The following is an 18,456-nucleotide window of genomic DNA, read 5'->3' on the forward strand; positions in this document are numbered from 1 at the left end:
CCTATTCTACTGTATCTGTCTATGTATTACTCATCTCATATGTATATACTGTATTCTATCCTATTCTACTGTATCTTAGTCTATGTATTACTCATCTCATATGTATATACTGTATTATATCCTATTCTACTGTATCTTAGTCTATGTATTACTCATCTCATATGTATATACTGATTTCTATCCTATTCTACTGTATCTGTCTATGCAGCTCTGACATTGCTCGTCCATATATTTATATATTCTTATTCCATTACTTAGATTTGTGTGTATTAGGTATTTGTTGTGAAATTGTTAGATATTACTGGACTGTTGGAGCTAGGAACACAAGCATTTCGCTACACCCGCAATAACATCTGATAAACACATGTATGTGACAAATAACATTTGATTTATTATGAAGGTCATGTGTAAAATGTACCTTTCCCCACTCATTCAGCCCATCTATTTACATTCCTTATGCATATTCAGTGGCCTGACTGCATCCAGACTATGTCAAAGGCCCATCCTGGTAGATCTGAACCTAATGCAGCTTGGTGTGATCAGATGACAGATGTCACATTTAAGTGCCAGGTGTAACTGAGGCCATAGATGCTCCATATCCATTACTTTGAATGTTTTATATAATATGACTAAATGTGTTTCTGTGTTGCAGGGGCAGTCAAGAAATGGAACAGCAAGGCCACAGAACATGACATAAGCAGAGCTGTGGGAGACCACCTCAAGCCCCTGGTAGAGCCGGGGGTGGTGTTTACCACTCCACCACGCCTTCAGCAGGCTGGAAAAGTGGGATTGATACTGTTTTTCATACTAAGAGGGACCAGGAGTCTGTTGATTGGTCAGTCATTGGGTTAATTTGTTGAAATCAAATCAAGCTTTATTTATACAGCACATTTCAGACATGGATGCAACACAATGGCTTCACAGGAAAAAAACAATGGAAATAAACAATATTGAGGATAAAAAACAGAATAATAACAACTGAAAGACTAATAAACATTCTAAGGAAATGCCATTGATTAAAATATTAACAATATGATGCTATATCCAACCCAAAATATAACTTGTTTTTTTAGGAGGGGCTCTGAAAGACACCATGGGGGTGTCCACTGAAAGTTGACTAGTAACAACAACTGGGACCTAAAAGACACCCACCATGAGACCCACTAAATCTGGCCAAGAAGAGGCAAACAAAAGAAAAACCCACACCAAACTTAAAGACAGGAAGCAAACCAAAAAGGTGGAGCAACTAAAGGTGTTGACTCTCCACATCTATCAAGACATCTGGAGCACTGGGCCAGACACTCTTAAATAGAACCTGGACCAGCTCAGGTGAAACACCTTCCCACTAACGAGATGGACAAGCCAGCACAGGTGTAACACATACTGACTAACGAGGTGACACCAATCAGTGCGTCCTACGTGCTAACGAGCTCTACGTGCTAACGGGCTAGACGTGCTAAGGAGCTAGACGTGCTAACGAGCTAGACGTGCTAACGAGCTAGACGTGCTAATGTCCAACCTCAAAACATAAATGGAAAAACCAAAGCCTGTAACACCTTCCCCCTTTAAGACAACAAATATATCCTAGATTTTTGTTGGACAAGTTTGCTCACCACCAACAGAAAACAACTTCCATTTCACATTATAATCAACTACAATGCTTCACCTTCACCAATATAAACATGGTGTCTACTGGCTGTCAACAATTAAAAACAAGAAAAATCATGTATTTCTAAATATATATATATATATATTTTATATATATACACAATAGTATTATTATTATTTATTTATCTCACCTTTTTCCTATAGAACTAGTTTTGAAAAAAACTCTAAAACTCACTAGCTTCTAGAACTCTCATCTTCCTAAAACTCACTAGCTTCTAGAACTCTATTCCCCTTGGAACGAGCCCAAACAAAACTCATCTCCAATACGGAAAAACTTGCAATCAAAATAAATTGTGATCCATGGCAACGCACTGTCTAAAAGCAAAACACAAAACTTTTTGACTGCCCACCCTTGAGACAATCAGCAAACAAATACTCCTTCTACAATGTTTGATATAGTGAAAAAACTCCTTCATGCATGTATTTTCTGATGTTTAATCAGATATCTTTTATCAGAGTATCTCTTGTCACATTGATCACAGCTATAAACTTTCTCTCCTGTGTGTGTTCTCTGGTGTATAGTTAGATAGCTAGATGTAGAAAAACTCTTCCCACATTGATCACAGATATAAGCTTTCTCTCCTGTGTGTGTTCTCTGGTGTATAGTTAGATAGCTAGATGTAGTAAAACTCTTCCCACATTGATCACAGCTATAAGGTTTCTCTCCTGTGTGTGTCCGCTGGTGTACTATCAGGCTGTTTAACCGAGTAAAACTCTTCCCACATTGATCACAGATATAAGCTTTCTCTCCTGTGTGTGTTCTCTGGTGTTCTGTCAGACAGCCAGATGTACCGAATTTCTTTCCACATTGATCACAGCTATAAGGTTTCTCTCCTGTGTGTGTTCTCTGGTGTTTTGTCAGACAGCCAGATGTACTGAAACTTTTTCCACATTGATCACAGCTATATAGTTTCTCTCCTGTGTGTATTCTCTGATGTATAGTAAGACAGCTAGATGTAGTAAATCTCTTCCCGCATTGTTCACAGCCAAAAGATTTCTCTCCAGTGTGAATTATTTGATGTATTTTAAGGTCTACTGAAGAGTTTAATATTTTCCCACAGTCAGAGCAGGAGAAAGATTTCTCTCCTGTGTGTACTCGCTGGTGTTTCTTGAGGAGTTCTGATCTGGAGAGACTCTTCTCTGCCTCATCAGCATCATGATGTTGAGGCTCCACAGAGGATCCACGATTGTCACGTCTCTCTCCTGTGTGAACGACAAAGTCAGACAGATGGTTAAAGGCCCACAACAGTAGAAATCTGTTTATTTGAGGTAAAAGGTGATGCCCAGAGCATACCCATGAAGTTGTACAACAATTGACATCTGTTAAATTATTTGACAATTGGCTTAAGACAGTCAAGTGAGCAACAATTTTGTATTGTTTTCACATTAGTAGTAACATCGATGATGGTAGGCTAGAAATAAGTTATTAAAATCATTGAACTCCTAAGCAGTGTGCCAGACTACTTTTGGTCTCCAATACAGGCCCCTTTCTGTGTTTGCTAAAATTGCGGCACGAGGTCAAAGCACACACAATTTGATTGCAGAAAATCCTTCCTGCTAATGAGGAAACCACTAGTTATGGATGTAGTATATCTGGTAATGAGGAAACCACTAGTTATGGATGTAGTATATCTGGTAATGAGGAAACCACTAGTTATGGATGTACTATATCTGCTAATGAGGAAACCACTAGTTATGGATGTTGTATATCTGGTAATGAGGAAACCACCAGTTATGGATGTTGTATATCTGGTAATGAGGAAACCACCAGTTATGGATGCAGTATATCTGGTAATGAGGAAACCACTAGTTATGGATGCAGTATATCTGGTAATGAGGAAACCACTAGTTATGGATGCAGTATATCTGGTAATGAGGAAACCACTAGCTATGGATGTAGTATATCTGCTAATGAGGAAACCACTAGTTATGGATGTTTTATATCTGGTAATGAGGAAACCACTAGTTATGGATGTAGTATATCTGGTAATGAGGAAACCACTAGTTATGGATGTACTATATCTGCTAATGAGGAAACCACTAGTTATGGATGTTGTATATCTGGTAATGAGGAAACCACCTAGTTATGGATGTTGTATATCTGGTAATGAGGAAACCACTAGTTATGGATGTTGTATATCTGGTAATGAGGAAACCACTAGTTATGGATGCAGTATATCTGGTAATGAGGAAACCACTAGTTATGGATGCAGTATATCTGGTAATGAGGAAACCACTAGTTATGGATGTAGTATATCTGCTAATCAAGAAACCACTAGTTATGGATGTAGTATATCTGGTAATGAGGAAACCACTAGCTATGGATGTAGTATATCTGCTAATGAGGAAACCACTAGTTATGGATGTAGTATATCTGGTAATGAGGAAACCACTAGTTATGGATGTAGTATATCTGGTAATGAGGAAACCACTAGTTATGGATGTAGTATATCTGGTAATGAGGAAACCACTAGTTATGGATGTACTATATCTGCTAATGAGGAAAACACTAGTTATGGATGTAGTATATCTGGTAATGAGGAAACCACTAGTTATGGATGTAGTATATCTGGTAATGAGGAAACCACTAGTTATGGATGTACTATATCTGCTAATGAGGAAAACACTAGTTATGGATGTAGTATATCTGGTAATGAGGAAACCACTAGTTATGGATGTAGTATATCTGGTAATGAGGAAACCACTAGTTATGGATGTAGTATATCTGCCTGGAGCAAAAAATGGTGAGAAAAGATTTTAGTTTTTCACAATGTATTCTGAATATTACAGCGCAAGATCAGGAGTGCTATTCAAGGAAACTCACATTAAGCTCTGTGTCTATTCACTAATTGAGTTTATTGAGTTTATTTTATTTTTACAGGGACAGTGCACATGAATCAACGTTTCAGTAAAAGTGCCGGTTTTAGCCAGCCGGCTAATTTTCAACCGCAGTCCCTGGGCAGGTTATTAAAAACAATTACAATATAGACAATCATTGAACAGTGAGCACACGCAGAATAACATAGAACAAGCAAGACATAGCATACAGACAGAGCAACATAGGACAAGAAAGATGTAGCATACAGACAGAGCAACATAGAACAAAAAGCAACAAGACAAAATCCATAAAAACAACAAAGTGTTTCCACACCTCACAAGCTACAGACAACAGACAACATGGAAAGCGGCAATACACTGCTAGGGATTATGTTCACAAGTCTGATTGACCTTTAGCCATGTCTTCATGCATTTTGTGAAAGTGTGATATGTGGTGCAGTTATGTGTGTCTGATGGCAGTGTATTCCAGACATGGGAAGCTCTCACAGAGAAAGCGGATTTACTAAAGGTGCTTTTCCTTAAGGGAACTATACAGTCACCTCTCATGGCAGACCTTGTGGATCTGCTGCCATATGTTTGGGTTTTCTGTTTTACAAAAATACTGAGTGGAGGGGGAGCTAGGCCATTTAGGATCTTGAATACAAGACATGCGTCGGTGTATTGCACAAGATTTTCCCAACTCAGGAGCTCATGCAGTGATGATGGCTATTGGGCTTTCTATCGAGCACTTTGAGAGCCTGTTTGTAGACAGACTGAATAGGTTTTAATGTTGTATAGCAAGCTTGGGTCCAACTAGTCAAGCAGTATGTTAAGTGGGGGAGTATCATCGATTTGAAATACAGTTTTGCTACCTCTGTGGTCAAACAATTTCGTATAAATCGGAAATTAGCTAGGTTGAATTTGGTTATTTGATTTACCTTTTTCACATGCTTTTTAAAAGAGAGGTTGGAATCAAGTATGATTCCAAGGTACTTAAAATCAGATACCACCTGGAGCTTCTCCCCTGACACATAGACATCTGGCTCAGTAGCATCTGTTGCCCTCTTTGTGAAGAACATGCAAACAGTTTTTTTCACATTGAGATGCAAACACGAGTCACTGAGCCACTTTGTAACCATTACAGTAGTGAGTTCTTGTGCAGCTTGTTGTTTGCTCTTTGCATGCACATATATCACTGTATCATCTGCATACATTTGAACTTCAGACCCAGTGCAGACGGAAGGCAGATCATTAATGTACAGGCTGAACAGGAGGGGCCCCAGTATTGACCCTTGGGGCACGCCCACATCATAGCTAAGAGTGGGCGACAGCTCATTGCTCACTCTGACACACTGAGTTCTGCCTTCAAGGTATGATTTAATCCATCTCAAGTCATCGGGGGAAAAGTTGAACTTGGACAATTTTGTGATGAGAATCTCATGGTTAACAGTATCGAAAGCCTTCCTTAGGTCCAGAAACACAGCCCCAACAACGCCCCCTTTGTCCATCTTGGACTTCACATTTTCCAGAAGAAAGCAGTTGGCCGTTTCTGTGGAGTGTTTCGCTCTGAAGCCAAACTGCATGGAGTGTAATGTGAAGGGGCTGTTGTTGAGGTGGGAAATTCACCACCGTGAGGGAAAACTCAGGGGAGTTCTCATAGGCTGACAGCAAAAATAGCCTCCATTTATATGTTGCTTATGAGTGCATTTCACACAACGTATGGATAATAATTGTAAGGCTCGTTTGAATCACCTCCTTAATAATGTTTGTGTTATTGTCACAAATCAGCTGCTTATACTTAAACACTTAAACCAGTAAAATGCTCTTTGGCTAGCTTTGCCATCAGCCTGACAATAAGGGTTTGTACACTAAGTGTTTAATAAATTGGCCCATAACTTCACCTAACAATAACATAGACCTACTGTAGGACCCATAACTTCTTCTAACAACAACATAGACCTACTGTAGGACTCATACCTTCACCTAACAATAACATAGACCTACTGTAGGACCCATAACTTCACCTAACAACAACACAGACCTACTGTAGGACCCATAACTTCACCTAACAATAACATAGACCTACTGTAGGACCCATAACTTCACCTAACAATAACATAGACCTACTGTAGGACCCATAACTTCACCTAATAACAACATAGACCTACTGTAGAACCCATAACTTCACCTAACAACAACATAGACCTACTGTAGGACCCATAACTTCACCTAACAACAATACCTTAGACCTACTGTAGGACCCATAACTTCACCTAACAATAACATAGACCTACTGTAGGACCCAGAACCTCACCTAACAACAACATGACCTAGGACTATAAATAATTTCATATTTCAGCTGAAACGTGGAAACTAAAATGTCTTTGCATTACATTTCATGACCTGATCACCAGATAATTTTGTGAATAATCCCACTAGACTACTCTGTAATGTGTTGTCATTCTAAATGTCCTGAATAAAGGAAAATAGCTCTGTGTGTTGTACAATAGCCTATCCATCAAGGAACATTTCTCTACACATTATGAGCTAATTATCTCTGTGTCCAAACAGACTAACGAGACCCTACAGTAAATCAAGCAGACAATAACACATTATAAACATCAATTTGTTAGGGATGTTGGATCCAACGTGGAGCACGGCATAACTGTCTTTACCAGAGTAATGAATGAAGAAGCACTTTGGTTGTTGTTGCATGTCGTGATGTTTGTCATGTGACTGTCATTCAGAAAATGATTTCCTGGATCAGCTGATGATAGTTGAACATGTGACTAACTAAACAGCTACAGTATTAACAATTATGTGTAATTATTGAAGAACCGCGTTAATTAATGACAGTATCCATTTGGGTGTCAATAAAGTTAAAGTGACTCTTGGTTAGAACCATTGGATTTAGCAAACTGAAATGATTTAGGATTTATTTATTTTCCTACAGGGAACAGTAATTATAGTCATAAAGTTACACTCCCTTTCAGTCGGTCAACTTCGGTACAACATACTATGGGAAATACAATCATTCTCCATGCCGACCCAAACGGATACTAAATGAAACGGCCCCTGGCAGACCACCCAGAGCTGACCCGCAATTTGCGTCAGTTTTGTCAATTTATTAATTGTCTTTTGTTTGAAACACTCCTGTCAATGTTGAGTAAGGACGCACACCTAATTAAGCATATAGAAGTAGGACTAGTCTACCTGGCCTGTGTGCAAATGTAGGCCTATAAATGTGCCCATTTGGGGATGTCTGATAGTATTTCTGATTGTCTTAATGCACCACCACTAATGAGCTGAGGAGCTTCTCAAAGCTAATTTTTCTTCACCTCAAACAGCAAGTAAACAAAGTCTAATCAAAATCAATTGCGAATGACAATAGTTCCTCAAAGTATTTTCGTAAAATATTTCCAGCTCTCACCCTTTCGATAACCACTCGGCATAAAAAGGGGAAAATGTAATGCTCTGATCCAGTGGAAATATCATAAAATACCTGATTACTTCTTATTCTTTGCACAAATAGCCTACAGCTGTGTCTGTCCAGAACTCACTGGAGCAGGAAACTGAGGGAATATTTAGTAAAAAGATTAAGTTAAAAAAAAAGAAAGTTAAAAAAATAAAATCACACATTAGTTCAACAACTGCAGAGTTTGTGTTCCTGTTTTATTAGATAGTACTCACTGTATTTACTGGTGTTAATCAGTTCTCCAGTCTTCTCTTCTTCGTCCTCCTGTAATGTGACAGTAATCTCCCCCTCTTCATCCTTCATTCCAAAAACGTCTTCATCTTCTTTCACTTCATCCTCCACTCCAAAAACTGCATCTTCCTCCTCTTCTTTTACTGTAACATCCACCTCCTCTTTCACTCTGAACGCGTATTCCTCTTCTTTCTCTGTAACGTCTTTCTCTTCTTCTTTCACTGTAACAGCCTCACCCTCTACTTGTTTTTGTATTGTAACATCTTTCTCCTCCTCCTCCTCTTTCACAAGAGCTTCTTTCTCCGTCCAGCAGACCTCCTCTTCTTTAGCAGGAGGAGAGTAGCTTAGTGAACTCATGGTCGTGGATAATAGCTAGTTAGCATTAGCTGCCAGACTAGTGCTAACTTAACCAGCCAGCTAGCTGACTTACAACGTAAATATTACATAAAATGGAGTAGCTAGTTGTTTCCACATAAGTATGTTTAAATCACAGTGGCAATTAAACCACGAAATCGTATAAAGAACTTGAATGTTCCGACTTTGTCGGCTAGCGAGCTTACCGAGGTGGCTGCAGTTGTTGAAGAAGCGTTCCGTCCACTAGATTATACGTCACACTAGAAACATCGCCTGAAAGACACATATCGCCATCTGCTGTCTGGAAGTTGAGGAGGGAAAACTTTTTTTCTTCTTCATTGAATTATAATATTATAAAGCAGTTTATGGAAACGTTTTTTTCTCTCCATTAAATATGAATATTATATCAACACGTACAAAGAGCAACAAGTATTGTTTGATTAGTTCTGATTTTTTCATGAGAATTTATTTCTGATTCAGTCAAATAACTAGATATCAAAATAAGCACCTAGTTATTGATACCCTTGATAAAGATGAGCAAAAATTACTGTATAAAATAAATAAATAAACTTTACCCACAACCAAGATATTTTAGTCGAAAATCATTCGACATTGAAATATGTAATTTTAAATAGCTCAATTCAATCCAGCTGGGCCTTTTAACACAGACAGTTGTTCCTGCTGTAGATGTTATGCCTTTGTACAGATCTAGGATCAGTTCTCCTCCACAATACATATACAGTACCGGTCAACTGTTTGGACACACCTCCAAATTCAATGTTTTTTCTTTATCAAACTGGCTTCGGTCCAGACGAAAGTAACTTCGGAATTCCTCTCCAAGCAGTCGAAGCTCTTGAATGAGACGGTGGAACTCCCATGCCTGCTTTCGGGACTTTAACCATCTCTGGACCCACACAGACCTGCGCTTTCGGCGGGGCTGGTCCCGGCCCAACAGCGTGATCAACGTTGGTCTCATTGTTGAAAGAGCCGACTCTGCTATCTTGACTATTATGCATTTCGCTCCAAAGCTGCATTTTGGAGGGAAATTATATTATAGGCTCTCACAATTAATTTGTGGATGTCATCGAATAAATAATATACTTGGCAAATAAATGAATAAAAAAATGTTAAGAAATTCTCCCTCAAACTGTTTTTATTATGTAATCCCACATTTTTGTTTACTGGATATGTGTGCAACAAAAATTCAACATTCATATTTTGCTACTTTCTGTCAAGTCTACGCATACAATTTGATGCATACGTTCGATAAATCGAACGTATGCACCACACAGAACGCACTGCAACTGCCTCTGCAACGCAATGCTGCAAGGCAAACGCAGCGTTCCATTGGAAATGAATGTACTTCTGGTGTATCGAAATGCAATGACACAGTCGGTGTGTTCGAAGCGTTAGCGATTTGGACGCAGGCCTCGTAGCTCCGGTATCAAACATAACATCCCTAATGAAAAGTTGTCAAAATAAAAAGGAGCAAGCAGGTTGATTTCCTCTGTCGATTTGAGCCCACAGCAAGAAGGCACCAGAGTCTACCATTCTAACAGGTTCCCTCTAGATAACCCAATCACACAGTACATGGAAAGGTGTGGTTAACGTTTGCAAGCTTGAGCTAGATATCAACCTAGTGTGACCTTCCTGTTCCCGTCTCTCAAGTCAGTGAGTCAACACAGGAAGGAGCAATGGATGGATAGTTCATTTATTTCCAAAGCTGAAATGATGGGACACACACAGTATGGATGAATGATCAGTAGTGACGGGATATTAACAGCACTCCCACAGCAATTCTCCATAAATCTGCCCTATAATATACTAACAAAAAACTATCAAGATGTCTGTCAAAGTTCTTATGATCATATAGTGGATTTAACAATTCCTACTAATTCCTTAATTGACTATAATAAATAACTACATAGTTTCCATGTGTAATCTCATATTCACAACATCAGAATAAACTGTCATCCATTTTAGTATCAAAATATATCAAATGAACCTGTGAAATTACTCAACGTCCCCCTCTGGTGGTGAAGAAGTATAATCCACCTAAACTAACAAAACCGGGCTAATAAACTGGCTAGTGTTCATGAGTTTATAAAAAACATACTTTATACATTTGTCATAAATTACCTGCATTGATGAGACACACAGTGTGGATGAATGATCAGTAGTCAACAGGATATAAATAGCACTCCTAAAGAAGATGCAGTGTGGATGAATGATCAGTAGTCAACAGGATATAAATAGCACTCATAAAGAAGATGCAGTGTGGATGAATGATCAGGATATAAATAGCACTCCTAAAGAAGATGCAGTGTGGATGAATGATCAGTAGTGACAGGATATAAATAGCACTCATAAAGAAGATGCAGTGTGGATGAATGATCAGGATATAAATAGCACTCCTAAAGAAGATGCAGTGTGGATGAATGATCAGTAGTCGACAGGATATAAATAGCACTCCTAAAGAAGATGCAGTGTGGATGAATGATCAGTAGTGACAGGATATAAATAGCACTCCTAAAGAAGATGCAGTGTGGATGAATGATCAGGATATAAATAGCACTCCTAAAGAAGATGCAGTGTGGATGAATGATCAGGATATAAATAGCACTCCTAAAGAAGATGCAGTGTGGATGAATGATCAGTAGTGAGAGGATATAAATAGCAATCCTAAAGATGAGGTATTTTCCAGTTTGCTACCAATTTGAAAGAGGGAACTTTAGCATAAAACCCACATGGAAAACTGAGATTGGGCAAATAACATATAAAGAGAGGCCAACCCAACAACAGTAGTTACAAAAACATAAATTGCTAATTTATGATTTAAAAGGTGGATTTTATGATGTAATGTCAACTTCATACATTTCTATCCCAGGACCACTCAATTTCCAAATTCTCCAAAAATCTGCTGTGGATTACCCAGAATACCATACCTTTATCACTGAGTGTAATGTAAACATACGAGCAGCAGTCTAAGGTCCTGCATCTCCGTGCTAGAGGCGTCACTACAGACCCTGGTTCAAAACTAGGCTGTATCATAACTAGGCTGTATCATCATAACGTGATTGGGAGTCCCATAGGGCAGCGCACAATTGGCCCAGCATCGTCTGGGTTAGGGTTTGGCCGTCATTGTCAATAAGAATTTGTTTTAACTGGCTTGCCTAGTTAAATAAAGGTTAAATATATTAAAAAAATGTAACTTCATTACACCGTTACACTAGCATACAAACTCGGTAGCACAGAGTTGATCATCCATATGACGTGCATAGTGCATTGTGAGTAGTTTAGAAGATTTCCCGAAATAAGTTAATAAATATGTAATAACGCAAAAACATAACTGTTTGTACTTATAGGTAACCATAAAGTTACACTTGTGAGTAAAAACTCATGCTTCCTACACTTTAACTTGTCTGAAAATAAAATATACATTTTACTCAACTGCGTTACCCACTCCAGTCAGCAGATGGCGGTCTGGGAATTTAACGCGATGCTGTTGGTGTGACGAATAATGTAGTGGACGGAACGCTTCTTTCAACAGCAGCAACAGTTATTCAGCCACCTCGGTAGCTTGCTAGACAAAATAGCCGAACCAGTAAAGCTCTTTAGACGCTTTAGTGTATATTAGCCACTGTGTTTTAAACCCACTTCTGTCGTCTAGTTAGTTATCAGATTTAATTTCATATTTACGGTGTTGTTGTTATTAGTCAGCTAGCGGTCTGGTTAAGTTAGCATTAGCCTAGCTAGCTAACATCCCCGACCATGAGTTCACTAAACTACTCCCCTCCTGTTAAAGAAGAAGAGGAGGTTGTTACAATACAAAAACAAGTAGATGGTGAGGCTGTTACAGTGAAAGAAGAAGAGAAAGACGTTTCAGTGAAAGAAGAGGAAGACGTGTTCAGATTGAAGGAGGAGGAGGATGTTACTGTGAAAGAAGAGGAAGACACGTTCAGAGTGAGAGAGGAGGAGGATGTTACAGTAAAAGAAGAAGAGAAAGAGGATGCAGTTTATGGAGTGAAAGAGGAGGGGGGGAGATGACTGTTACATCGAGAAAGGAGGAAGAGGAGGAGGAAACTGGATATCTGGGCCCGGTTTCCAAAAGGCATCTCAAGGCATCCAATGGTTCTAACGATGAACGGGCCCTGATTAACACTAGTAAGTACTGTCTCAAATACAGAGGCACAAACTCTGCAGTTGTTGAACTAATGTTTGGTGTTAAAAAATCTGCAATTGTGACTTTTAAATTATTTATTTATAGCCATTGATTCTTGAAGAATATAACACATTGGCCCTGTCCGGGGGTATCATCGGATGGGGCCACAGTGTCTTCTGATCCCTCCTGTCTCAGCCTCCAGTATTTATGCTGCAGTAGTTTATGTGTCGGGGGGCTAGGGTCAGTCTGTTACATCTGGAGTATTTCTCTTGTCTTATCCGGTGTCCTGTGTGTATTTAAATATGCTCTCTCTAATTCTCTCTTTCTCTCTTTCTGTCTTTCTCTCGGAGGACCTGAGCCCTAGGACCATGCCTCAGGACTACCTGGTATGATGACTCCTTGCTGTCCCCAGTCCACCTGGCCGTGCTGCTGCTCCAGTTTCAACTGTTCTGCCTGCGGCTATGGAACCCTGACCTGTTCACCGGACGTGCTTGTTGCACCCTCGACAACTACTATGATTATTATTATTTGACCATGCTGGTCATTTATGAACATTTTAACATTTTGACCATGTTCTGTTATAATATACACCCTGCACAGCCAGAAGAGGACTGGCCACCCCTCAAAGCCTGGTTCCTCTCTAGGTTTCTTCCTAGGTTTTTGGCCTTTCTAGGGAGTTTTTCCTAGGGAGTTTTTCCTAGCCACCGTGCTTCTTTCACATGCTTTGCTTGCTGTTTGGGGTTTTAGGCTGGGTTTCTGTACAGCACTTTGAGAATATCAGCTGATGTACGAAGGGCTATATAAAAATACATTTGATTTGATTTGATTTTGATTTGATGCCTCATGAGCTTAGTTCAACTGTTGTACCCCATCAGAACCCCAAATAAGCTTTTTTTACTCCAATGTTTAGAAACAATGTAAATCAACACTGTATAGCCTCAACATGGTTAAAACTATAATGTTGATATCATGGATGGTCAGTCCTTGCATCCATAGGTCTGTCTGTCTGTAGTTACATTTCTCCAACCCCATAATCATCTTATTACCAAAACAGTGGTGGAATGACAGATTTGTTATTGTTTGAACTGCAGAATGGTTGATTGTTGTGTGGCTTGTTTAAAGGGACAACCTAGTTTTTAAACAGAAACAAAATGGCTGCCCAGAGACTTGGTTTGGTAACTTGGTAGCTGAGGGATGGGGGAAGGAGAAATGTAACCACTCAAATTAATAAAGAAAGCTATTGTAGCAACCGTAACCGAACACCTAGCGACCTTGTCAAGAAGTTCAGACATCTTGGCGTAACAGTTATAAGGTGTTGGCTTGACAGTCAGTGGACCCAGGTTTGAGTTCAGCTCAGGGCTACCCCCTGAATTCACTACACTATGAATACAAAGACTGGCCATCCATGATGTCATAATGATAGTTTAACCAGGTTTCTAGGATATATAGTATATTCTAGAATTCATCCATGATGTCATAATGATAGTTTAACCAGGTTTCTAGGCTATATAGTATATTCTAGAATTCATCCATGATGTCATAATGATAGTTTAACCAGGTTTCTAGGATATATAGTATATTCTAGAATTCATCCATGATGTCATAATGATAGTTTAACCAGGTTTCTAGGCTATATAGTATATTCTAGAATTCATCCTTCCACTGGATATCATAAGGTGAATGCACTAATTTGTAAGTCGCTCTGGATAAGAGCGTCTGCTAAATGACGTAAATGTAAATGTCAAAATGATAGTTTAACCAGATTGAGGCTATATAGTATATTCTAGAATTCATCCATGATGTCATAATGATAGTTTAACCAGGTTTCTAGGCTGTATAGTATATTCTAGAATTCATCCATGATGTCATAATGATAGTTTAACCAGGTTTCTAGGATATATAGTATATTCTAGAATTCATCCATGATGTCATAATGATAGTTTAACCAGGTTTCTAGGATATATAGTATATTCTAGAATTGCCAGTGTAGATTTCCTGTGGAGGCAAATTATTAGAGCTGTTGATAAGTCATTGTATAATATTCATCCAATTTTTTTCATGCCATTACATTAAAGGCTAAACATACCTAGATTCAATTACATTCATGAATTGGTTTGAAACCTTTGTTTTAAAACCTTCTCAAAGTTGGTGCCTTGATGGATTTGTAAAAAATGGTTTGTCATAAAAATCTTTTTATTTATTTAAACATAACCTTTATTTAACTAGGCAAGTCAGTTAACAACAAATTCTTATTTACAATGACTGCCTACCCCGGACGACGCTGGGCCAATTGTGCGCCGCCCTATGGGACTCCCAATCACGGCCGGTTGTGATACAGCCTGAATTTGAACCAGGGTGTCTGTAGTGACGCCTCAAGCACTGAGATGCTTCTCAGTCATCTGTTCTTTCCACCAATCGCCCCATGTGTTTTTATAAAATCAACTGTATGTACTGAACTGGTCTGATGCTTTAAGCTGTTTGATTAAATTAGACACACAAATGACTGGAGGGAGCCAGAGATCAAGATAACCTAACCAGAAGAGAGAGAAATTCTGTAGTTTCCGGTAATGGGCTACACCAGCGGTCGGCAACCTTTTCCATTTGGAGTGCCAATTTCTCTGACCATTTCTACCAATCTGTGTGCCAGTTATGATTTTCATATGCACATTTTCATGGAACAGTTTCATTTCATTTATAATAGTGTCTCAAAATCATAGAAAGTAGATTAATCACAGACAATCTAAATGAAAATTCTACAAATCTAAAAGTACATTTTATTGCCATTGCCAACTATGTACAAAAAAATAGCCTACATAAAGCCAACAAATAAAAGTTAAATAAATAATAAAAACATTGCATTCTGCAGGTAAAAAATAAATATCCTAAAAATCACATTGGCTGCACATGGCCTGTCTACAACGAACTTGAAACATATAAACTGGGTCAGTGAAACTCCAGATAGCAAGCTTGCAACATTGTATAAAATATTCTAGGCCCTCAGTTTCCCAGCGCCAGTGAGTTCGGGACCGACACAGCTGTCGGCTATTTGTGCAAAGAATAAGAAGTAATCAGGTATTTTATGACATTTCCACTGGATCAGAGCATTACATTTTTCTCTTTTATGCCGAGTGTTTATCGAAAGGGCGAGAGCTGGAAATATTTTACTGAAATACTTTGAGGAACAATTGTCATTCGCAATTGATTTTGATTAGACTTTGTTTACTTGCTGTTTGAGGTGAAGAAAACATTTCTTTGAGAAGCTCCACAACTCATTAGTGGTGGTGCATTAAGACAATCAAATGTTATCAGACATCCCAAATTGACACATTTACAGGCCTAGAATACAGTATATACATATGAGATGAGTAATGTAGGGTATGTAAACATTATTAAAGTGACTGGTGCTACCTTTTATTAAGTCCATTTATTAAAGTGGTCAGAGATTGAGTCAGTATGTTGGTAACAGCCACTCAATGTTAGTGATGGCTGTTCAACAGTCTGATGGTCTTGAGATAGAAGCTGTTTTTCAGTCTCTCGGTCCCAGCTTTGATGCACCTGTACTGACCTCACCTTCTGGATGATAGCGGGGTGAACAGGCAGTGGCTCAGGTGGTTGTTATCCTTGATGATCTTTTTGGCCTTCCTGTGACATCGGGTGTTGTAGGTGACCTGGAGGGCAGGTAGTTTGCCCCCATTGATGCGTTGAGTAGACCTCACTACCCTTTGGAGAGCCTTGCGGTTGAGGGCGGTGCAGTTGCCATACCAGGCGGTGATACAGCCTGACAGGATACTCTCGATTGTGCATCTGTAAAAGTTTGAGTATATCCGGTGACAAGACAAATTTCTTAAACTTCCTGAGGTTGAGGAGGCACTGTTGCACCTATTTCACCACGCTGTCTGTGTGGGTGGTCCATTTCAGTTTGTCCGTGATGTGTACACCGAGGAACTTAAAACGTTCCACCTTCTCCACTACTGTCCCGTCGATGTGGAGGATCAGCGTTGAGTGTTGAGGGTCAGCGGGGTGGAGATATTGTTTTCTACCTTTACCACCTGGAGGTGACCCGTCAGAAAGTCCAGGACCCAGTTGCACAGGGCGAGGTCTCGAGCTTAATGACGAGTTTGGAGGATACTATGGTGTTAAATGCTGAGCTGTAGTCAATGAACAGCATTCTTACATAGGTGTTCCTTTTGTCCAGATGAGATAGGGCAGTGTGAAGGCGATTGCATCGTGGCCCTATTGGGGCAGTAAGCAAATTGAAGTGGTTCTAGGGTATCAGGTAGCGTGGAGGTGATATGATTTTTGACTAGTTTCTCAAAGCACTTCATGATGACAGAAGTGAGTGAAATGGGGCGATAGTAATTTAGTTCAGTTACCTTAGCTTTCTTGGGAACAGGAATAATGGTGGCCATCTTGAAGCATGTGGGAACAGCAGATGATTGAATATGTCCGTAAACACATCAGCCAGTTGGTCTGCGAATGCTATGAGGATGCGGCGAGGGTTGCCGTCTGGGCCGTCAGCCTTGCGAGGGTTAAAGCGTTTAAATGTTTTACTCACATCGGCCATGGAGAAGGAGAGCCCACAGTCTTTGGTAGCGGGCCGTGTCGGTGGCACTGTATTGTCCTCAAAGCGAGCAAAGAAGTTGTTTAATTTATCTGGTAGTAATTTCGTCCACCTTGTTGTCTAGAGATTGGACATTGGCGAGTAATATGATCGGAAGCGGTGGATGATGTGCTCTCCTTCTGAGTCTGACCAGTAGGCCGCTCAGTCTGCCTCTCCTGTGATGATGATGATGATGTTAATAATAATAATACCTAAAACAACAAATAACAGTCATCTTAACTTTACAGACAACACCCAAATGGATACTGTCATTAATGTGGTTCTTCAATAATTACACATAATAGTTAATACTGTAGCTGTTTAGTTAGTCACATGTTCAACAATTTGGCAAACACTTAGTGTACAAACCCTTATTGTCAGGCTGATGGAAAAGCCAAAGAGCATTTTACTGGTTGAAGTGTTTTAAAAAAAGTATAAAGCAGTTGATTTGCGATGATGACACTAAATTTATATTAAGCAGGACATTCAAACGAGCCTTACAATTATAATCCAAAGTAGTTTGAAATGAACTCATAAGCAACCTGGAAATGGAGGTTACTTCCCTGAGTTTCCCCCCATTCACATTCAGAATACATTGTGAAAAACTAAAATCTTTGCTCACCATTTTTGCTCCAGGCAGATATACTACATCCATAACTATTGGTTTCCTCATTACCAGATATACTACATCCATAACTAGTGGTTTCCTCATTACCAGATATACTACATCCATAACTAGGGGTTTCCTCATTAGCAGGGAGGAGTTTCTGCAATCAAATTGTGTGTGCATTGCCCTCGTGCCGCAATTTTAGCAAACACAGAAAGGTGCCTATATTGGAGACCAATAGTTGTCTGGCACACTGCTTAGGGTTTCAACAACTTGAATAACTTGAATAACTCTATCATCGATGTTACTACTCATGTGAAAACAAGACAAAATATGACTATTCTTGCTCCTTTTTTGTGGGCCTTTAACCATCTGTCTGACTTTGTTGTTCACGCAGGAGAGAGGCGTAACTATCATGGACCCTCTGGGGAGCCTCAAAAACCTCATGATGCTGACGAGGCAGAGAAGAGTCTCTCCACATCAGAACTTCTCAAGAAACACCTGCAGAAACCCACAGGGAAGAGAACTCACTGCTGCTCTGA

At 39.4% G+C, this 18,456-nt stretch overlaps 1 protein-coding gene across 1 annotated transcript; it reads right to left on the bottom strand.

Moving 5' to 3' along the window:
- Positions 1–1,911: 1,911 nt before the first annotated feature.
- On the bottom strand, positions 1,912–8,776 carry LOC145863043 (uncharacterized). The gene is made up of 2 exons (XM_082968219.1): positions 8,176–8,776; positions 1,912–2,871 (listed from the first exon to the last, which is right to left on the bottom strand). Exons 1-2 carry the CDS (start codon positions 8,546–8,548, stop codon positions 2,081–2,083), a joined length of 1,164 nt encoding a protein of 387 aa, XP_082824345.1. The 5' UTR covers positions 8,549–8,776; the 3' UTR covers positions 1,912–2,080.
- Between the last annotated feature and the right edge of the window lie 9,680 nt (positions 8,777–18,456).

This window comes from Salmo salar, chromosome 02 (assembly GCF_965601325.2).
Source record: "Salmo salar chromosome 02, fSalSal1, whole genome shotgun sequence".
Taxonomy (NCBI): Eukaryota; Metazoa; Chordata; class Actinopteri; order Salmoniformes; family Salmonidae; genus Salmo; species Salmo salar.

Coding starts and splice junctions, on each gene's coding strand:
- LOC145863043 (XM_082968219.1), bottom strand. CDS start 8,548: ATGAGTTCACTAAGCTACTCTCCTCCTGCTAAAGAAGAGGAGGTCTGC. Junction 2,872..8,175: donor GATTAACACCAGTAAATACA/GTGAGTACTATC, acceptor TCGTTCACACAG/GAGAGAGACGTGACAATCGT.